This window comes from Cervus canadensis, chromosome X (assembly GCF_019320065.1).
Source record: "Cervus canadensis isolate Bull #8, Minnesota chromosome X, ASM1932006v1, whole genome shotgun sequence".
NCBI lineage: Eukaryota > Metazoa > Chordata > Mammalia > Artiodactyla > Cervidae > Cervus > Cervus canadensis.
This window is the reverse complement of record NC_057419.1, coordinates 5,792,004-5,814,934: the sequence shown is the minus strand read 5'-3', so window position 1 is coordinate 5,814,934 and position 22,931 is coordinate 5,792,004. Positions and strand designations below refer to the sequence as shown.

At 57.4% G+C, this 22,931-nt stretch overlaps 1 protein-coding gene across 1 annotated transcript; it reads right to left on the bottom strand.

The window, feature by feature from the left end:
• Positions 1–4,373: 4,373 nt before the first annotated feature.
• AKAP17A (A-kinase anchoring protein 17A) lies at positions 4,374–15,522 on the bottom strand. Its single transcript, XM_043457607.1, has 5 exons — positions 15,365–15,522; positions 12,104–12,881; positions 11,331–11,479; positions 8,255–8,495; positions 4,374–6,395 (listed from the first exon to the last, which is right to left on the bottom strand). The coding sequence occupies exons 2-5, from the start codon at positions 12,863–12,865 to the stop codon at positions 5,436–5,438; spliced, it is 2,112 nt and encodes a 703-aa protein (XP_043313542.1). The 5' UTR covers positions 12,866–12,881; positions 15,365–15,522; the 3' UTR covers positions 4,374–5,435.
• Positions 15,523–22,931: the final 7,409 nt, after the last annotated feature.

Genomic DNA, 22,931 nt, shown 5'->3' with positions numbered 1-22,931 from the left:
CAGTTCGTGGGGTCGCAAAGAGCGAGTGAGCAACAACAAAAATGCAGATACCGTATAACTGTTTTAAGTGAACTGGCAGGATCTCAGGCCTTTCACAGTGCTGGGGAGACATCACGTATATCACATCACATTCCCAACCCCACCAAGGAGACCCTGTCCCCATTAAAAGTCACTCCTCATCCTCTCCCTCCCGTCCTTGGCACCACGAACCCACTTCCTGTCGCTGTGGATTTGCCTGTTCTGGACGTTTACTGTCAACGGAGTCACACTAGTGTCTGACTTCTGCGTCTGCCTGTCTCACTAGGCATCGTGTGTTCAGGGTTCACCCACGTTGTAGCCTGTCGGAGCTTCACTCCTTTTCTTGGCTGCATCATATTCCACTGTGTGCATGGACCCCATGCTGTTTATCCATCTGTCCACCCAGCCACTTATCCCCCCATCCACCTATCCATCAACCCAGCCATCCATCCATCAACCTAGACATCCATCCATTTATCAACTCACCCAGCCATCCATTCACCTATCCATCCATCCACCCACTTTTCCGTGCATCCACCCATTTATGTCCATCCACCCACCTACTTATCCATCCATCCACCCACCCACTTATCCACGCATCCACCCACTTATGTCCATCCACCCACCCACTTACCCATCCATCCACCCACTTACCCATCCATCCATCCATTTATCCACTCACTCACCCATCCACCCACCCACCAACTATCCATCCATCCATGCACCTGGGTAATTTCCATACTTATGGCCGTTGTAAACATCGCTGTTATGAAAATTGCTGTCCACGTCTTTCCCAGACAACTCTTTTCACGTCTTTCGGGTGTATGTGTAGCAGTGGGACAAGTCGGTCCCACGGAATTTCTATGTTTGACTTTTCAAGCGTTTTGCGACCCCATGGAAGGTAGGGTCTGTCCGTGGAACTCTCCAGGGAACAGTCCGGCGGTGGGTTGCCATTTCCTTCTCTATGTCTGACTTTTTTGAGAAGCTGCTCACCTGTCTCCCGCGGCAGCTGCCCGGGTCTTCCCACCAGCAGAGCCAAAGCAGCCAATTTCTCCACCTTCCTGTCAGCACTTTCCCCTTGTATTACCATCAGCGAGGATAGTGGTAAGTACTGTTGCTATCCCCGTGTTTTCTTCTTTAAGGGAGTAACATTTTTCGTTTCTTTTCAGCCTGGAGACTGCACGGTGGGATGATGCAGCTTGCTGCCCTAAAGCAAGAGGGGACGCGGTTGGCTGCTCTGAGGCATCACCTGGGGTCGGTTACCTGCAGCTCCCGTGCTGTCTCAGAGCAGGTGAGGGGGCCCTAGAAACAAGGGCACACTCCTCAGGCTCCCGGACGCTGCACATCCAAGATCCTGGCGGGGGCATATTCAGCGTCTGCTGAGGGCTCCTCCTGGTTCTCAGAGGCTGTCTTCTCGCTGTGTCCCCCCGTGGTGGGAGGGATGAGGGAGCCCCCTGCGGAGTCTTCTATGAAGACGGGCACGGGGGCTCCACCCTCATAACCTGTCACCTCCCAAACGCCTCCCCGGCTCATGACGCCATCACCCTGGGTGGGGTTCCAAGGACCCACCGTTGGTGTCAAAGTTCTCTCATGTTAAAGTCCCACAGTTCCATCTCCTGCATCCGTGGTTCTGCATCACCAGATTCAACCAAGCTTAGATGGTAAATACCGTTCTCAGGCAAGGCTGGTGGAATCTGCGGATGGCGGACGTGTGCAGAGTTCCGACTGCAAGAAGGCAAAGTGGTTCTCTGCATGCGTGCGTGCTCAGGCGTGTTTGACTCTCTGTGACCTCACGGGCTGTAGCTCACCAGGCTCATCTGTTCATGGGATTCTCCAGGCAAGAATAGTGGAGTGGGTTGCTATTTCCTCCCCCGGGGACTCTCCCCGACCCAGGAATAGAAGCTGAATCTCCCAGGGCTACTGCATTGCAGGCGGACTCTTTACCGCTGAGTCCCCCGGAGAGTTACTGGTTGTCTGAGGAGGCTGTACAAACAGCTCAGGAAGGAAGGGAAGTGAAAGGCGAGGGGGAAAGGGAAAGATATACCAACTGAATGCAGAGTTCCAGAGAGCAGCAGAGAGAGAGAAGAAAGCCTCCTTAAGTGAACAATGCAGAGAAATAAGGAAAACAACAGGACGGGAAAGACTAGACATTTCTTCAAGAAACTGGTGCCATCAAGGGAACACTTCATGCAAGGATGGGCATGAAAAAGCACAGAAAACGGTAACGGCTTAACAGAAGCATAATAGATGAAGGAGAGTTGCAAGAATACACAGAAGAACTGTACAAAAAAAGACATTAATGACCCAGATAACTATGATGGTGTGGTCACTCGCCTAGAGCCGGACAGCATGAAGTGTGAAACCAAGTGGGCCTTAGGAAGCATCACTACGAACAAAGCTAGTGGAGGTGATGGAGTTCCAGTTGAGCTATTTCAAATCCTGAAAGATGATGTTGTCAAAGTGCTGCACTCAACATGGCAACCAACTTGGAAAACTCAGGAGTGGCCACAGGACTGGAAAAGGTCAGTTTTCATTCCAATCCCAAAGGAGGACAATGCTCAAGAATGCTCAAACTACCATACAATTTTACTCATTTGACATGCCAGCGAGAATTATGCTGAAAATCCTTCAAGCCAGGCTTCAGCAGTAACTGAACCGAGAACTTCCAGAGGCTCAAGCTGGGTTTAGAATAGGCAGAGGAACCAGAGATCAAATTGCCAAAAATCGCTGGATTACAGAAATAGCAAGGGAATTCCAGAAAAACGTTTACCTCTACACTTCACTGACTATGCTAAAGCCTTTGACTGTGTGGATCATAATAAACAGTGCAAAATTCAAGAGATGGGAATACCAGACCACCTGACCTGCCTCCTGAGAAACCTGTATGCAGGTCAGGAAGCAACAGTTAGAACTGGATATGGAACAACAGACTGGTTCCAAATAGGAAAGGTGTACGTCAGGGCTGTATATTGTCACCCTGCTTATTTAACTTCTATGCAGAGGACATCATGCGAAATGCTGGGCTGGACGAAGCACACAATGGAATTCAGATTGCCGGGAGAAATATCAACCACCTCAAATATGCAGATGACACCACTCTAATAGCAGAAACTGTAGAGGAACTAAAGAGTCTCTTGATGAGGGTGAAAGTCGGGAGTGAAAAAACGGGCATGAAACTCAACATTCAGAAAACTAAGATCATGACACCCGGTCCTGTTACTTCATGGCAAATAGCAGGGGAAAAAGTGGAAGCAGTAACAGGTGGGCTCCCAAATCACACCGATGGGACTGCAGCCAGAAATAAATTAATTTTCTCCTAGGAAGAAAAGCTTTGACAAACCTAGACAGCCTATTAAAAAAACAGAGACATCACTTTGCCGATAAAAGGCCAATAGAGTCAAAGCTGTGGTTTCTCCAGCAGTCATATACGGGTGTGAGAGTTGGACCATGAAGAAAGTTGAGCGCCAAAGAATTGGTGCTTTCAAACTGTTGTGTTGGAGAAGACTCTTGAGAGTCCCCTGGACTTCGAGGAGATCCAACCAGTCCATCCTGAAGGAAATCAGTCCTGAATATTCACTGGAAGGACTGAAGCTGAAGCTCCACTACTTGGGCAGCCTGATTCAAAGAGCCAACTCATTGGAAAAGACAGTGATTCTGGGAAAGATGGAAGGCAGGAGGAGAAGGGGACGACACAGGATGAGATGGTTGGATGGCCTCACAGATCAATGGACATGGGTCTGAGCCAGTCCTGGGAGACAGTGAGCGTGCACAAGTCCATGGGTTGGCAAAGAGATAGACACGAGTTAGTGACTCACAGTCTCCCCTCTCTCAGAACCAGGGTCCCTGCAGGGGCACCAGCACCTACCTACTACCTCGAAGTTAGAAAAGAACCACTTTCTTTCCACTGTTTTTTTCAAGATGGCACTGTAGCTTTAAAACAAAAATTGCTTCTGTGAACTCACTAAACAGTGTCTCAGACAGCAAAGAATCTCCCAGCCAATGTAGGAGACCAGGGCTTAATTTTTGGGTTGGGAAGGTCCCCTGGAGGAGGAAATGGCAACCCACTCCAGTATTCTTGCCTGGAGAATGTCACGGACAGAGGAGCCTGGCGGGCTACGGTCCACAGGGTTGCAAAGAGTAGGACACGACTGAGTGATTAACACTTTCACTTGCAAACAAATCAAATGCCTCTCGGGACCCATGTTGTCCTCCACAGAGTTATTTCAGCACAGTAACAGCATGTGAAATGAACAAATGACCAAGTGATCTCAAGCATGCTAGATTATGCTCAACTAGCGACACAGCCTAAAGAACTTGAAAACAAAACAAAAAACCCCACGTAAGGGAGACATGAGTTCATTGGAAAAAAGATTTTATTTTACCATAAAAATGCAAACTGGAATAAACACCCTCTCCCCTAAGGTGGACGTTACAGCTATTTTTAAGTATTTCTGAGCTTCCCCTGGAGAAGCCAACAATTATAAAATTTAACAAGTTTGCAGCCTTAAATCTGAAACGTTCCAAGTAAAAATAATTTAGCAAAACGGCTTCTTAAAAAAACCACACAGGCTAACCTTGACTAGAAACGAAAGCTAATTTTAAACCAACCTGCTTTTTTGTTTGTTTTATGCTGAATAACTTGAATTTGTAAAAAGTGAATGTTTGGGATCCCTGTGTACCACTTGACACTTTTTCTCATGTATGTTGGATGACTTGAACTTGTAGAAAGTGTGTTTGGGACCCTTCTGTATCCCTTCCGCACCAGCCCACGCCCGTAAAGAATTTCCGTGTTTCTGAGCACGCAGCTTCCTCTCCGGTAACTTAAACGCTTTACTAGACACTTGCCTTTGGCATCCCACCCAAACTTCACTCCCGATACATTAACCCTACAGAAAAGGGGGAAAAACGAAACAAAAAAACAGAAAAACACAAAAAAACAAACCAAAGACCTCCAGCGAGAGACTTCGTGTTCATAATGCCCGGTGGGGCCGCGGCTGCCGGACTGGAACCCGCTATGTCCCGTCACCGCGGCCTGGCTCCGCTCCCGTGAGGTCAGGACACGGTGTCTCCCTGCGGGTGGCCCGACGCCGCGCCGCGGGTCTGGGTGCGCCTGGCTGGCTCTTCGATGCTCAAGGCTCACAGCCCCCTGCGCTTCTCCTGATCCAGGAGGACCAGCGACATTAAAGCGACTGGATCAAGTTTGAGAAGAAACCAAAGCTTGTGATCACGAGGTAAACGCAATAGGGCCGCGGCCTGGATCAAAGTCTGGACGAAAAGCCGGGAGCCGTGCGTTCCTCACTGGGATGCTCCCTGGAGACACCGGAAAGCCTGGGGCCGGGCGTTCCTCGACGGGACACTCCGGGCACAGGCGGCACGGCCGGTCTCTGGGAAGGCGGCCCCGGCGCGCGCGGCCTGCATTACCTATTCCAGGCGCTGCGGTGGCGGCCGGCGGAGCCCGAGCGTGGCCTGTCGTCGCCCCGCCGGTGGCGGCTGCGCTTCCGGCTGGAGCCGGCCCTGCGGTCCCGCTCGCGGCCGCGGCTCTGGCTCTTCTCCCGCCGGCCCCGCCGCTCCCGGCTGCGGCTGCGGGACTTGCGGGAGCGGCCGCGCTCCTCGGGGCTAACGCTGCGGCCTTGGTGCGAGCGCTTGCGGTGCGCCCGCCGCTCCTTGCGCGGCCTGCCGTCCTCGCGGCTGCCCGCCCGCCGCCGCGGCGCGCTGCGCTCGCGCTTGTGCCTGTGCTCGCTGTCGCCGCCGTCGTCCCGGCCCACCCCGCTGCCGGCCCGGCCCCCGCCCCCGCTGGGCTCCCGGTTGCACTTGTCTTGCTCAGAGCGCACGTCCTTCCGGGGCGCGCTCGGCTCGCAGGCGGCGGGCGCAGCCTTGGGCTGCTGGGTGTTGTCCGGGATGCAGGCCAGCACGGCGGGGCACCTCTTCTCCGAGGGGCCGTCGTCAGGGCCTCGAGGGTCCTGCCCCTCCTTGCCCGGGGCCGCCTCCTCCTGGGCAGCGGCGGGGGCGGCGGCAACGCTCCCGTTCAGGTTCTGGGGGGCGGCCGGCCGCGGCGCGGGCTCCCGGTCGCGGGACGCGGCGCCGGCTGAGGCCGACACAGTGTGCAGGATGTCCAGCACTGGCCGCAGCAGGTCGGCGGGGGAGGCGGTGCCCGGCTCGGCGGCGGCGGCGCCGGCGCGCGGCTCGTCCGCCTTCTTGCTGAGTAGCAGGCTGAGCAGGCGCGCGCGCAGCTCGCGCTCCCGACGCTGCAGGCCCAGCGCGCGCTCCTTCTCCTCCTCCACGCGCCGCAGCTCGGCCTCCTGCAGCCGCCGCCGCTCCTCCAGCTGCTGCAGCCGCAGGCTCTCCTCTCTGTGCTCCTGCTCGTGCAGCTTCGCGGCCTGCGGGACAGAGGGGGGCGGCGGCGCCTGAGCCAGGCTGAGCGCGGGCGGGCGCTCCGAGGACGGCCCAGCTGGAGCACTGCCCGCCGGGTCCGACCACACCGGGGATCCTGCAACCGTCAGCCAGGAGCAAGTCCCCGGGCAAGGGCGCCTATTGGGGGCCAGGCCCCTCCGGGTGGCACGCTTGGAGGCCACGAACGTCAGCCGGGACCCCTGGCAAAGCTCCTCGGCACCACCCTGGGGAGGGGCACCTACCGGGGGCCAGGCCCCTCAGGGTGGCACACTTGGAGGCAACGATCGTCAGCCAGGAGCAAGTCCGGCGAAGCTCCTCTGCACAACCGGGGTGGGGGAGGGGGGGACGCCTCTCAGGCAGCCCGGGCCCCTCCAAATGGGACGCTCGCAGACCACGCTCGTCAGCCAGAAAGCAGAACAGTAAAGCTCCTGGGCACAGCCCTCGAGAAGGGCGCCCTTCTCCGGCAGCCCAGGGCCATCCCAATGGCACGCTCGGAGGCCACGATCGTCAGCCAGGAGCAAGCCCGGCAAACCCCCTTGGCACAGCCCTGGGTGGGGGGAGCCTCGAGGGCGGCCCGGGCCCTCCGGTGCACGCTCCCTGCCACGTGGGCCCCAGATTATGGCCCGGGCAGCTGACGTCCCGCGTGGGTGTGGGAGGTGCGGAGGCCCAGCCTGATCAGGGTCTTCAGTGTTCACCACACAACAAGAACACACGGCCATAGGTCTCGGCACGCACCCCACTCTCCTTCCCGCAGACTAGTCACAACTGTAACCAGACGTCAGGTGAGGATCGCCCTGCGCCTGCCTGACCTGCCCGGGCTCCACGCGCGCTACCCGCATGGAGCGGCAGGGACCCGCTTGCTTCGCGGCGGTGGGGGCGGGCGCACGGCCCGGCTCCGAGGACCGCGCCAAGTCTGGGCTCCGCCCCGTCCTCCCAGGCTGTCAGGGACGCCTGGCCTGAGGGATACTGGCACCGTGGCCACAGCGTGGGGAGAATCGCGGAACCCGGCCACCCTGAGGCTGTGCGGCCAGCCATCCGGGCGCGGGAACCCGGACCCACAGCGCTGCCGCTTCCTCACGGCACAGCCCAGGCCCGGGGCGACACGGGGTGCTGCAACCACGGTCCCCCGCGACGAAAGCCACCCCGGGGCTTGAGCCAGGCGCCAGCGAGAACCGGAGTGTCTGCGAAGGCCAGGCCTCCCTCGGGACGGGGCGTCTCAAGGGCTGAGCCCCCCTGAGTACCCGGGCATCCACAAGGGTATGGCATCTCTATGGGTTGGCAGCCCCCCATGGGCGGGTCTTCCCCCAGGGTAGAGCATCCCTATAGGCTGGCAGCCCCCTGTGGGCGGGGCTTCCCCAAAGGCTGGCAGCCTCTGTGGGCGGGGCATCCCATAGGCTGTCAGTCTCTGTGGACGGGGCTTCTCCGTGGGTGGGGCACCCCTAGAGGCTAGCAGCCCCTGTGGGCGGGGCTTCCCCAGGTGGGGCATCCCTACAGGCTGGCAGCCCCTGTGGGCGGGGCTTCCCCATGGGTGGGGCACCCCTATAGGCTGGCAGTCCCTGTGGGTGGGGCACCCCATAGGCTGGCAGCCCCTGTGGGCGGGGCTTCCCCATGGGTGGGGCACCCCTATAGGCTGGCAGCCCCTGTGGGCGGGTCATTCCCCATGGGTGGGGCACCCCATAGGCTGGCAGCCCCCCTGTGGGCGGGGCCTCCCCATGGATGGGGCACCCCATAGGCTGGCAGGCCCTGTGGGCGGGGCTTCCCCATGGGTGGGGCACCCCATAGGCTGGCAGGCCCTGTGGGCGGGGCTTCCCGGGGCGGAGCTTCCCAAGGGCGGGGCGTCCCGTACCTTGGCGCGGCTCAGCAGCTCGGCCACTAGCCGGATGGACTGCAGGTTGCGCTGTGCCAGCAGCAGCTTGCGCTCCTCCAGCCGGATCCTCTCCTGCAGCTTGCGCTGCTCCTCCGCCTGCAGCTTCTCCAGCTTCTTCTGGCTGCGCCGCAGCTCGCGGTCCCGCTGCTTCTGCTCGCGCCGCCGCAACTTCTCCTCGCGCTTCCGCTCGCGCTCCTGCTCCTCCAGCTCCTTCTGCTTCCTGCGAGGGGGCGGGACACGCGGGCTCCGTGAGGGCCAAGGGGCCGTCCAGCAAGGCGGCCTGGGCCGGCGATCGCGGCGCTCAGCTCCTTAGCGCTCTGTCCGCGCAGACATGTCAGCCGTGGCCGAGGACCCCAGGAGCGCGGGGCGCAGAGGGCGAGGCTTCTCCACCCCGTGTTTCCAGGGACAGCCTGGCTAAACTCGACCCCAGCCCAGGCACCTGAACAAACGCAGGGACAGGCGGACGCCTGGGAAGTGGAGTTTTCCAGCAGATCACCTGCTCCTGCAGGGACCACAGCAGACGAACCGGGAGTGGCGCAGGGAGGAGGCCCTCCAACACTGGCACCACACTGGCACAGCCAGGACGCTGGACAAGGCCTACGCCCACTGCACAAGAGACCCCCGCCCCGGGCTTCCCCACCCTGAGCCCCCAGCCCCAGAGCTGGAGGGGAGCAGGAATGCACCCAGTGGCAGGAAGGCTCCAGAAGCACCCAGCTACTGGAAGCCCCCGAGAGGACGCACTGCACGAGCTTTCGTGAGGACTTGCAGAAAAGGCACACGCTCAGTGACACACGGCCCAACTGGCTTGCTCTGGGGAGGGGGGTGTCCCCCGATGGAGGAGCCCCCACAGCACACACCGTCTGTGGAAACCCGTGAAGTCACCACGTAGACACCACCTGCGGACGGTGGGGGTTCCGTAAACACCCGCGCTGTGCTGGCCAGTCCAGACCCAACAGCACCCTTTACACACACAGTAATGAGGACCCCAGCATGACTGGGAGGGATCCAGACCTCCAGGGGCAGGAAAACCAATGAGTGTGTCCTCACGGACGACTCGAACCCCCTCAGATTTAACCTTCAGGTCAGCAGCAGGGCAGGCACGGCGGAGAGGCAAGGCCGCCCTGGACAGCACACGGCACGGGGACACCAAGGCCAGGAAGGAGACCCGGCAGAAGAGCCAGGTCAGCAGAGAAACAGCATGGACAAGGAGGCCGGAGGACCCAAGCCCCAGTCGTGGAGGTCAGGCCATGCAGGGAAGCGAGGCAGCTCGCAAGGACTCTGGCATCCAGCAGGCCACACACCGGAAGGTCTCCCGCACCAGGGATTGGTCAGGAGCTGCCGCTCAGGGGCCCTGAGTGCCCAGGGCCCTCACCTGTCCAGCTAAGGGCCCAGGACCAGGAACATAAATGTTGCAGGCCACGCTGTACATCATTAGCAGCGAAGGACCCAAACTCACTCGCCCCTGACGAAGGACAGCCGCCCAGGCTCCCGGGCCAGCCCGCGGGCTAACAGTGAGGCCAACTGGGCTTGGACACACAGCCCTGCACACCCGTGGGCCTCCCGGGCGCCCGCAGGCCGTTTCATCCCAGGCAAGCCCTGCCCAGCCTCCTTGGCCACATTGGAGGTACCGCCCCGCGGGCTATGAGCTGGAGTCCCCACCAGGACACCCCTTGCTGCCTGAACTCAAAGGCCACCCTCAGAGCGGTTTTCCCGATGTTCATGTGAAGGTGGAGGGAAGCGCATGTCCCGAGACACTAGAAAGGCTGTGGGGTAACCTCTGTGACGCCCAGCTCAGGGGCGGCGGACATGGTCGATCGTGGCAGAGAGGACGAGGCCTGCCTGGGACCAGGACCTGTGGTCCGCATCCCGCAACACTCCCCAGTTCTGCCTGCGGTGGGCACGCCGACCCCCGGGGCCTCGTCCAGTGTGAGGTCCTAACGGCTCCCCTCACGCGGGCCGCCACCAGGACGCGGCCGGGACACCCCGCCCTCTCCGGGCGTCTGTCCCCTCTGCAGCCACGGCCTCGCTCCAGGCTCCTGAACCCCGACCCCCGTGCACACCCTCGCCGGCTGCCTGCACGGAGGCCGGCAGCATCGCCGGCACCTGCCGCCCTGGAACTGGGTTCAGGGGGCAGAGAGGGGAAGCGCTGACCCCAGAGACAGGCCCGAATCTGCGTTAGTCATCATCGGAACCAAACGGGAACCGCACAGAGGCCCCGAGGCCAGAGCGACACCAAGTCAGGTCAGCCCAGACACACACACAGGCGGGGAGGAATGAACCCCGGACCACGCTCGCCTGAGACTCGACGCTCTGTGGACACACGAGAGAAACCTCGCCCATCACCGACACACACAGACAAGTGCGGGGAAGAAACGTCCAAGTGCAGGAGTCACGATGGAGCACCAAGAACTGCTCCCTTTCCAAAACCCAGCCCACCACGCTGGTCAGCTCGCCTGGAGAGCTCACAACGCGCTGTGCTGGGTCCCCTCAGTCCTGTCCCACTCTCTGGGGCACCGCAGACTGCACCCACCAGGCTCCCCTGGCCATGGGATTCTCCAGGTAAGAATACTGGAGTGACTGCCTTTCCCATCTCCAGGGGGTCTTCCCAACCCAGAGATCAGGCCTGAATTCTCTTAAGTTTACTGCACTGGCCGGCAGGCAGGCTCTTTACCACTAGTGCCAGAACACAAAAGTGGAAACAAGCGTCAGTGACCCAAGACGCCTGAATCTCAGTTACTTTACAGGGCTCCTAAACGTCTCTTATTGGGAAAAGCCGGCAACGCCCTCACATCCCTACTTCACTTTTAAAGCAGCTTCAACCTGAACGCAAAAAACCTGCAACATGGACAAAAATCCCATGTCCGTGTCAGCAGGGTCGTGCACGGCGCCCAGGGAGGCTCAGCGGGAAGGCCGGGTCCCTGGCAGCGCGGGGCCGGGCCGCAGAGTCCGAGGGGACACGCGCGCACGCGCACCGAAGCCCATGGACGCACGCGCACCGAAGCCCGCGGACGCACACGCACTGAGGCACGCGGAGCCCAGCCGCGGCAGCACGCACCTCTCCTCCGCCCTCTGCCGCTCCTCCGCCTCCTTCTCTCGCCGTTTCTGCTCCTCCCGCTGCTGCTCCAGCTCCTGAAGCTTCTGCCTCTCGAGCTGCCGCTTCTTGATGGAGGCGTCACTCAGGTGTTTGGTGGAATCGAAAGAGACCTTCGGAGGCAGGGGGGGGCAGGGTCAGAACGAGTTTGCACCATCCTGCGCGTGCAGACGGCCCCGCGCCCACCAGGCGAATTGCCTCAGGCTCACCGCAGACAGCAGGCCCCCAAACCCCCAAACGCCCTGGACCGGAGGGACGTTGGGGCTGGGGGTGGGGGAGGCTCGAAAGGAGCGCTCAGGACCCCACCCCTTCCGGGAGGGCCCCTTCTGCTGGAAACACGAGCGCGTCGAGAGGCCAGCCCTGCCTGCCCCGGTGCCTGCCAGAGCGTGGCCCCTTCCCCTTCCTGCAGCGGGGCGCCCCCGACTCCATGGCCAGCTGCTTTCACCACCCAGCTCCCGGGCCCAGCTCGCAGCCCCGAGGGGCCCCACTCCTCCACCAGGCTGGCATGGAAAGCCAGCACCAGCCAGAGTCCGCGGCCATGATGCTACAAACCGCCGTCTCATTTCAAGGCGGGCTGGGGATCGCCTGGCCAGGGCTGCGAGAGAGTGCCCCCTTCTCCCCACGTTTCCTGAGACACAGACTCTGCGCCCGCAGCATGGGGGCCCCAGGCAGCCCTCCCCGTGTCCGAGGCCCTTCGGGGAGCAGCCCGCCGCCCCCTCCTCCGGACTCCCCCGCACCTTGATGTTGCAGGCCACGGCCTTGCCGTCCTCGCCCTTGAACATGAGCTTCATGCCGCGCAGCGCGCTCATGGCCTGGATGAAGCCGGCGTACTCGCGGTACTGCACGTAGGCCTCGAAGTTGAGGTGGCCGCCGAAGCTGAAGGTGTGGAAGTTGCGGCCCGTCATCTCCTCGCGGTAGGGGTCCAGCATGGGGATGTCCACGTTGCGGATCTCACCGAAGCGCTCGAACACGCGCACCAGCACCTCCTCGCTCGGCTTCTCCGAGCCCGACTCCTTCAGCGAGAACCACTTGCAGGGCAGCCCCTCCAGGTGGATGGTGTCCGGCCGCTCGCCCGGCAGCGTCTCGTTCATGTCCTTGGCATCGCGGAAGAAGGAGTCCCAGTCGTGGCGCGTGGGGAAGTCGACCTTGAACTCGGCGGCACGCACCTTGAGGATGTCGGAGAAGCCGCTCAGCTTGATGGTCTTGCCGTCCAGGCAGGCCAGGAAGGACTTGACGAGGCTCTTGTTCTCCACCTCGCCCTCGAAGCGGATGAAGTCCATGGTGCTCTTGGAGATGCGCAGCGTGGAGAACTGGTGGTGCTGCACCATGCCCTTCAGCCGCTCCATCACCTCCCAGTTGGAGATGGACTTGCCCGGCTGCTTCAGCTGCGGCAGCGCCACGCTGATGGTCATCTTCGTGATGGGCTTCAGGTACAGGCCGTAGGGCGGGCACAGCTCCACCGCCTCAGACGTGTCGTGCACGATGGTGGCCGCGGCCATAGCCGGGACGTCGGGCCTGAAACACAAGACGCGCACGCTGCGTCTTCACGGCCAGCCGCGTGTCCTGCCCCCAGGCTGGCCAGCACGCGGCCCGGGGCAGGGAGGCCCGTCTGCCCTCAGCCGTGCCTGACACTGGCCACTGCCTCAGGGAAGGCCCCTCAGGGTTAGTCGCTCAGTTGTGTCAGACTCTCTGCCACCCTGTGGACCGTAACCCACCAGCCTCCTCTGTCTGTGAAATTCTCCGGAATACTGCAGTGGGCTGCTGTTCCCTTCTCCAGTGGGGGGGTCTTCCCAACCCAGGGATCGAAGCTGGGTGCCCTGCATTGCAGGCAGATATGCTTTGCTGTCTGAACCACCAGGGAAGCCCCAGCCCCGGAGATGTGGGCCCTTTTAATCAGATTACACAAATACAGGGAAAAAAACTGGGTTTGCAAAACTTTTAGGTACACTTGCCTGCCCCAAGCCTCCTTCAGCACTGAGCTGCCCCCAATACCCGGAGGCAGCTCCACCAGGGTTGGGGTGGCGGGAGCCCAGATGGGTGGGGTCCCTGCCCTTGGGGTGTGGGGGACAGGCCACCTCCACTGGAGGCTGCAGATGCCTCACTGGGGAAGGGACAGCCCCCACAAGCACCTGGGAAGGTCTGTGCAGGAGGAAGCCCGCAGAAACAGGAAGCAACTTTCAGGCTGAGAAAACGGCTGAGGACCGTTGACTTCAATATCTCCACCGTGGGCAGAAGCACCTTCTCTGTGCCCAGATAAAACCATCAAAGCAGCGGGGCCTCTCGGAAGCCGCGGACGGGGAGCTAACTGCACTCTCCTCCTCCTCAACCAGCTTCTCCCTACCGGTCGGACCGGTGCCTACTTCCGCAAAGCAGGGCCAGCCAGACCTGACCCACGGACACCAAACAGTAACAGAGGTGGCCTTGGGCTGTGTGCCCGCCCACCAGATGGCTCTGAGCTTCCTACCCGGACCCGGGTTCAACCCTGGGTCAGGAGGATCCCCTGGAGGAGGGCATGGCAACCCACTCCAGTATTCTTGCCTGGAGAATCCCACCGACAGAAGAGCCTGGTGGGCTACAGTCCATGGGGTCACAAAGAGACACGACTGAGCGACTAAGCACACACACCCCCCCAGACCTGAGAGAAGCCACAGGGACTAGGGTGGAGGGGTCCCAGCTGGAGGGAAGAGCCACCTGTCCGAGTCTGGGGCACCCTGAGGGGGCTCAGCCTGGGCTGGCAGTGGCGACAGCCCCCCTCCACCCGCAGAAAACCTCGAAGACCTCAGAGAGAGCTTGAGTCAGAGACTCCGGAAGCCCACTGCCTACCAGGAACCCTGGAGATTCCCATTTCCCCTGGTCGCCCAGTTGCCCCTGCACCCTGGGGACGACCTCCAGCCCCCCTTCGCTGCACTGCACCACCCACCCCCCGCTGCCAACACACCCCAGGCAGCCCCTACACGATCCCCATCGCATTCACCCTCTAAATACTCACCCCACCGCCCCATCTCCCACCTTCTCTCTCCCCAGCCGCCCCCTGTGGCCCCGGTAACCCCCTCCAACCTCCAGTAACCCCTAGCTTCACCCCCCACCCCGGTACAGCCTGCTTACCTGCGACCCTGGTGGACTCCCATTCGCCTGCACGGGCCCTGTCCACCAACCCCCGCCACCCCCCCACCCACGCAGCTCACTGGTGACCTCACCTCCTCTGCTCAATCGGCTTTGTCCCCTCCCCCGCCCCCCGCCCCCTCCAGGAGACCCCCGCTCTCAACACCCCCGGGAGATCCCCGCAGACCCCGGTTGTCCGTCACTCCCAAGCCCCTCAAAGGCTTTCGACCCCCGAAGCCCGCGCCCCCAAGTCCCCAGGCGCCCACCCCCAAGTCCGCAGACGCAGGAGACCCGCGCTCCGGCCGACCCCCAGGCCCCTCGCCCCCAGGTCCACAGGCCCACGAGACCCGCGCCCCGGCAGCCCCCGGTTCTCCGTCACCCCCAGGCCCCTCAAAGGCTTTCGACCCCTGAAGTCCCCGTCGCCAAGTTCGCAGGCCCACGAGGCCCCTGCCCCGGTCGCCCCGGGAGACCTCCGCAGACCTTGACCCTGGGCACTCCGTCACCCCCAGGCCCCTCAAAGGGTTTCGACCCCCAAAGCCCGCGCCCCCAAGTCCCCAGGCTCCCCGCCCACAAGTCCGCAGGCCCACGAGACCCCCGCCGCCCCCCGCCCCCAGCTCTCCGTCACCCCCAGGCCCGCAGGCCCACGAGACACCCGCCCTGCCCGCCTCGGGAGACCCCCCGCAGCCCTCGGCCCCCAGCTCTCCGTCACCCCCAGGCCTCCCGTTCCCAGACCCCTCAAAGGCTCTCGACTCCAGAAGCCCGCAGGCCCACGAGACCCGCGCCCCGGCCGCCCGCCCCGCGGGTCCGCTCTCCCCGGCCCCCCGGCCCCGGCAGACCCCGGCCCCCCGACACCCCGGGATCTCCCGCGCCCGGCGGGCGGGGCCCCGTCCACGTACCAGGCCGCCGCCGCCCCGGCCCCAGCGCTCCCGCGGGCCCCCGACGACGCCGGCAGGCCCGGCCTCCCCGCCCGGCGCCGCCGCCGCCGCCGCCACCGTCCGCCGGAGGCGCCCCAGACGCGACCCGCTGCCGCCGCCTCTGCCACCGCCGCCCGCCCCTGTGACGCATTTCCGCTTCCGCCGCTCGGGCCCGCGGAAGCTGGCCGCGCGGCGGGTCCAGGTTTCTCCTCCTGGCCATGGCCCCGCCCCCGAGAGGCGGGACTTCCGGGGCGGCGGTGGGTGGGGCTGGCCGGCCCGGCCTTTGCGGTGCGCGTGCGCGAGCTCGCCGCGCCCTTCCCCCACCCCGCCCCGCCCCGCCCCCGCCCCCAACCCTGCTGCCTGTTTTCAGGTCCAGGAAGAGGCCCCACCTGGGGCCGCAGGGTGAAGGCGCCAGACTCGGGACTCAGGCCGGCTGTTTGCAGTACACTGCTGTTAACAGTTATGCGTCGTGCATGAGATATAACATCACTTCATTATGAACTATGATAAATACATATTTATTAACTACTGATTTTATTCCTTATAAGTATGGTTTGGTCGTATGACCTTGTTATATTATGCTATAATGTAACATACACATCATGTAACGGGGCTTCCCTCCTGGCTCCATTGATGAGGAGTCCGCCTGCAATGCAGGAGACCTCGGATGGATTCCTGGGTGGGAAAGATCCCCTGGAGAAGGGATGGGTTACCCTCTCCTGTATTCTTGGGCTTCTCTGGTGGCTCAGCTGGGAAAGAATCCGCCTGCAATGCCGGAGGCCTGGGTTCAATCCCTGGGTTGGAAAGATGCCCTGGAGAAGGGCATGGATACCCACTCCAGTATTCTGCCCTGGAGAATTCCGTGGAGTATAGGTGTCGCAAAGAGTCAGACACAACTGAGCAACTTTCACTTCCCGTGATGTAACTACACATACTTATGTAATATAGTGCTAGTGTAAATATCTAGTGTTTTAATATTGAACATTTTTACATTTTAACATTTATTTCAGGCTTGTTTTTAAGGATATCTGAAAATAGCACAAATTGCCTAATTATTATTTTATATTTTTGTTATACATCTATGTATTTTATTATTTTAAATTGCTTAATATATAAAATATAAATATATAATATACTTTATGTGTTATATATGTGTGTGCTCAGCCGCTCAGTTGTGTCTGACTCTTTGCGACCCCCTAGACTGTAGCCTGACAGGCCCCTCTGTCCATGGGATTCACCAGGCAAGAATACTGGAGTGGGCTGCCATGCCCTCCTCCAGAGGATCTTCCTGACGCAGGGGTGAAACCTGTGTCTCTTGTGTCTCCTGCATTGGCAGGTGGTTTCTTTACCACTATGCCACCTGGGAAGCCGGTGTTATATATAACCCATTTCAAAAATAATGAACTTTTGCGTAACTTTACATGTAATATATATCTTATGTGTAATAATACATTTGGGTCATTTTATGGTATAAATAAAATGACTTCCCTCGTAACTCAGTCGGTAAAGAATCTTCCTGCAGTGCAGGAGACCCGGGTTCAATTCCTGGGTCAGAAAGATCCCCTGGAGAAGGAAACGGCAACCCACTGCTCAGTCATGTCCGGCCCTTTGCGGCCCTTTGGACTGTAACCCCACCGGGCTCCTCTGTTCCTGAGATTTTTCAGGCAAAAATATATCCCTGGGGACCAGTTAAATTTGGAAACTGCCAATTACCAAGCAAAGCGAATTAAGACATGAGATACTCACTTCTTTGGGACCAGCAAGACTCAAGGACGATTGCGATAATCTGGGAAATATTCAAAGAAAGTCCTTTTACATTTTTCAGCAAAATATCCCTCCATGGAATGTTCCCCAGAAACACAAAAACAAAGTCCCCAGTGACCTGTAGCCTTAATCCTCTGTTGAGGAGTGATAAATGCCAGGTATGTAAATCTCACTCTCATTGAGCATGACGGGGAATGGGAATAGGATTCACTGTTACTTCCAGGGTGATATTGCAAAGCTGAAGGAATTATACAATTGAAATTAAAGTCTATCATCTGTAGATCAAGCTAATGAAATGAGAAGTTATTCTTGGTGGGCCTGCCCTAATCAGGTGTCGGGGTCCAAACTACTTGAAACAGCAGAAATACAGCCTGGTTGCCTTCGAGGAAGCCAATTGCCTGGTGGAAAAAGAAGCCATTTGGCAGGGATGGGCATGTGGCTTCGGAGTGGTGAAGGTATTGATGCTGTCAAGCTAATGAAATGAGAGAGTAGTCTAGGTGGGCCTGACCTAATCAGGTGTCGGGGTCAGCAAGCTTTGAAATGGCAGAAACACAGCCTGGTTGCCTTCGAGGAAGCAAAGTGAAAAGAGACCTCTTGCCAGGTATTGGCAGGTGGCTTCTGGGTGATGAGGTTTTCTTAATGCTCCAATACAAGAAACTGAAATTCTTCCAACAATCACCGAGCTTGGAAGAGAGACCCACATCCCCAAGGAGAGACCCCCCCACCCCCAGCAGCCCTGGTTATTAGCTTGATCTCAGGCTTGTGAGCCCTTGAGGAGAAGACCCTGTTAGGAATGTGTGCTTGGATTTCAACTTAGGGAAACTGGGGGATGACAAATGTCTGTTGTTTAAAAGCTTCTAAGTCTGAAGTCATTTATTACACAGCCATACATGATGAATACATCTAGAATAAGCATATGGACATTAAGTGATCAGTAACCACAGCAAGACACTAAGATCATGGCATCTAGCCTCATCACTTCACGGTGAATAGATGGGGAAAAGTGGAAACAGTGACAGGTTTTATTTTCTTGCGCTCCATAATCAATGCAGACTGGGATTGCAGCCATGAAATTAAAACACATTTACTCCTTGGAAGTAAAGTTATGACAAACCTAGACAGCATATTAAAAAGCAAAGACATCACTTTACCAACAAAGGCCTGTATTCAAAGCTAGTCACGTATGGATGTGAGAGTTGAACCATAAAGAAGGTTGAACACCGAAGAATTGATGCTGGCGAACTATCTTGAGAGTCCCTTGGACAGCAAGGAGATCAAACCAGTCCATCTTAAAGGAAATCAACCCTGAATATTCATTGGAAGGACTGAAGCTGAAGCTCCAATATTTTAGCCACCTGATGCGAAGAGCCAAGTCATTGGAAGAGACCCTGATGCTGTGAAAGATTGAAGGCAGGAGGAGAAGGGGGCGACAGAGGATGAGATGGTTGGATGGCATCACCGACTCAATGGACATGAATCTGAGCACACTCTGGGAGTTGGTGAAGGACAGGGAGGCCTGGCGTGATGCAGTCCATGGGGTCGCAGAGACTTGGGCACTATTTAGCGACTGAACAACAACCAATCACAGTAAATCATGCCTCTCCACCCCATGCAGACAATGATTTACATTCTGTGCTTAAATCTTATCACTCGATTCGTTTCCGAGGGCTGCTGTAAGCTGCTACCCCAAGGAGAACAGAAAGGTACGCCCTCGCTGTTCTGGAGACCAGAAGTCTGAAATCAAGGCGTGGGTGCATTTTGGTTCCTTCCGAGTGCTCCCAGGAAGGATCTGCTCCAGGTCTGTCCGCAGGCTTTGTGCAGTTTGCTGGTTATCTCCGGTGTCCCTTTGAAACGGAGCAACAATCTATGGTCCTTGTCCCCCATGTCCTCTGCCTGCCTTCTGTCTGTATAAAATAAAATAAGCTTTAGCCGAAGAATAAGTTTAATCAGAGAAGTAAGAACATGCAGAACCACCCAAAATCAGTCAAGCAAGACTAAATTATAATAGTTGACTCATTAAGCATAGTCAAGTACCTTTCATTCCTCCTGAAGGGCTATAGGGAAGTCAGAAACGGCAGCCCACTCCAGTACTCTTGCCTGGAAAAATCCCATGGACAGAGGAGCCTGGTGGGCTACAGTCCATGGGGGTCGCAAAGAGCCGGACACGACTTAACGACTGAGCACGCACGCAAGAGCTGTCGAAGCTCTGAGCCACGTCCCGTGAGCTGCCCTGTGGATACTGACGCCCCTGCCAGGAGGAGAGGTGAGCAACGTGAGGGCCAGGCTGTAGCCTTGACATCAGCTGCCGCAGATCTGAGAACTGGCCTCGAGGAATGGGAACAAACTGACCCTGGACCTGAAGATTAATTGTACCTAAAACAACCAAGATGGTGCTGGTCGGACCACTGATGACTGATCTGAGGATGACCAATCTGAGGATGACTGATCTGAGGATGGCCGTCAGAGCAGACTGTGCTGTTTCTACACGTAGCCCCCATCCAACATCTGTCTGCCTCTGTGGATGGATCTGTTCATCCATCCATTCATCTACCCATCTGTCCAAACATCTGTTGACTCATCCATCCACTCAACCAGCAATCCATCCATCCATCTGTCCATCCACCTCTCCATCCATCCACTCATCCAACAACCCACCCATCCACTCAATTCATCCATCCATCCATCCATCCACCCAGCCATCCATTCATCTATCCATCCATTCATCCATCCCTCCATCCATCCATCCATCCATCCACTTATCCAACAACCCATCCACCATCCATCCATCCACTCAATTCATCCATCTATCCATCATCCATCCATTTTCCCATCCATCGTTCATCCATGCATGATCCATCCATGATCCATCCATCATCCATCTACCCATCCATCCATCCAACTATTCATCCATCCATTTATCCATTCATCATCCATCCATCCATCATCCATCCATCCATCTATCCATCATCCATCCATACATCATCCACCCATCCATCCATCTAAGCATCCATCCATCCATCTATTCATCCATCCATTTATCCATACATTATCCACCATCCACCCACCATCCATCAATCCATCCATCTACCCATCCAGTCATCCACTCATCCATGCACTTACCCATCCATCTATCATCCATCCATCCATCCATCCATCCACCCATCAATTCATCCATCTATCCATCATCCATTTATCCATCATCCATTATCTATCCATTCATCATCCACCCACCCATCCATCTAACTAACCGTCCACTCATCTATCCATCCATCCATCTATTCATCCATCTATTTATCCATCCATCATCCATCCATCCAACCACCCATCTGTCTATCTATACACCCATCCATCTATCTGTCATCCATTCATCTATCTACCCATCCATCTCTCTATCCATTCATCCCTCCATCCATCCATCTCTCTACCCATCCATCCCTCCATCCATCCATCCACCCATCTATCTATCCATGATCCATCCACCCATTTATCCATCATACATCTATCCACCCATCCATCTGTCCATCTATCCATCCATCCATCTATCCATCATCCACCCATCCATCTATCCATTATACATCCACCCCCCATCCATCTGTCCATCTATACACCTTTCCATTTATCCATCCATCATCCGTCTGTTCATCTATCCACCCATCCATCTATACATCTATCCATCCATCTATCTACCCGTCCATCTATCCATCTATCCATCATCCACCTATCCATCTATCTATTATACATCTACCCCCATCCATCTGTCCATCTATCCACCCATCCATCTATCCATTCATCCATCTATCTACCCATCCATCTATCCATCAATCCATCCATCATCCATCCATCTATACACCCATCCATCTACCCATCCATCCATCCAATCATTCATTCATGCATCCAACCATCCATTAGTCTGACTATCCATCCATCCACCTACCCATCTGTGTCCATGCATCCATCCATCTGGGAATCTGTATGTGCACCCAGTCACCCACCTCTCCATCTGCCCATCGGGCCACCCCTCTGTCCATCCACCTCACAGATCCATGCCTCTCGAGACTGTTGTTTTTGTTTCACTCACTAAGTCACGTCCAACTCTTTGTGACTCCATGGACTGTAGCCCAACAGGCTCCTCTGTCCATGGGATTCTCCAGGCAAGAATACTGGAGTGTGTGGGCATGCCTTCCTCCAGGGGATCTTCCCCACCCAGGGATTGAACCTGTGTCTCCCGCATTGTGGGTGGACTCTCTACCACTCAGCCACCAGGAAATCTCAAAACTTTAGTCAGAACCACTCCTTTCCACCAGGTGGCGCATGCACCTCCTTAACGAACTGGAGAGAGCTCCCTTATATTGATCCTTTGGTCTGGTTTTGAAGCCAGCACTTCTAAAGAATTATCCATCCCTAGCAAAAGCATCAGCCCGGTCGTTTCCCACGAACATTTCCCGATTGATGGAATCTGCCGTCTGCAACTCAGTCTCTTGTTAGATCAATTCTTTATTTAGTCCAGAACTTTTAATGCAATTTCTCATGCTGTTTGTTGTTCAGTTGAAAGTCGTGTCCGACTCTTTGGGATCCCATGGACTGCAGCACGCCAGGCCTCCCTGCCTCCACTGTCTCACAGAGTTTGCTCAGACCCATGTCCATCGAGTCGGTGATGCCATCCAACCATCTCATCCTCTGTCGTCCCCTTCTCCTCCCGCCTTCAATCTTTCCCAGCATCAGGGTCTTTTCCAACGACTCAGTTCTTTGCATCAGGTGGCCAAAGGATTGGAGTTTCAGCTTCAGCACCAGTCCTTCCAATGAACACCCAGGACTGATTTCCTTTAGGATGGACTGGTTGGATCTCCTTGCAGTCCAGGGGACTCTCAGGAGTCTTCTCCAACATCACAGTTCAAAAGCATCAGTTCTTCAGCCCTCAGCCTCCTTCTTGGTCCAGCCCTCACATCCGTACCTGACTACGACGCAGCACAATAAAAAGTCACCCTGCGAATGCAAGACAGAGCAGAGAATACAGTCTCTGCTCTGCTGGTGTTGGTTGCACAAGTTCATCTGATTTTCCAAAGGAGGCTGGGCAAATTCTATTACATACCATTTTCAATGTGCCCACATTCTCTTTGAATCTGCAGTCTCGATGTTGATGTTGCTAATTCATCCTATGGAATGATTTTCCCACAGATATACAAAAGCATATGTGTAAGTTGTATTCCATACGTTTGTGTGGCAGCTCCCCAAGGTGGCGCTAGTGGTAAAGAACGCACCTGCCAATGCAGGAGATGCAGGTTCGATCCCTGGGTCGGGAAGATTCCCCTGGAGGAGGGCATGGCAACCCACTCCAGTATTCTTGCCTGGAGGATTCCATGGGCAGAGGAGCCTGGCGAGGCTACAGAGTCAGACGCGACTGACAGACTAAGCATCCACGCATCCTCAAAGTTGGAACTCTCCATCGTAGAGGCAAAAAGAGACCTGTCTTTGATTCAGGTTAAATCTTCACGACACCCAAGCAAGGGGCTTCCCTGGTGGTTCAGTTGGTAAAGAATCTGCCTGCTAACCCAGGAGACGCAGCTTCGATCCCTGAGTGGGGAAGATCCCCTGGAGCAGGGCATGGCAACCCAGTCCAGTATTCTTGCCTGGAGAATCCCATGGACAGAGGAGCCTGGCGGGCTACAGTCCAGGGGGTCGCAGAGAGACGGACATGACCGAGTGACTGAGCTTGCACACACACACACCGTCCCTGTAGGTGTCAAAGGTGTGTGTGCAGTGGATGCTTCTGGCTGCAGGGGACCTG

Excerpts from the sequence above, each read along its gene's own strand:
- AKAP17A (XM_043457607.1), bottom strand. The coding sequence starts at position 12,865 with ATGGCCGCGGCCACCATCGTGCACGACACGTCTGAGGCGGTGGAGCTG. Across the intron at positions 11,480-12,103 it reads CCGTGGCCTGCAACATCAAG|GTCTCTTTCGATTCCACCAA; the intron begins GTGCGGGGGAGT and ends CTGCCTCCGAAG. Across the intron at positions 6,396-8,254 it reads AGCTGCTGAGCCGCGCCAAG|GCCGCGAAGCTGCACGAGCA; the intron begins GTACGGGACGCC and ends TCTGTCCCGCAG.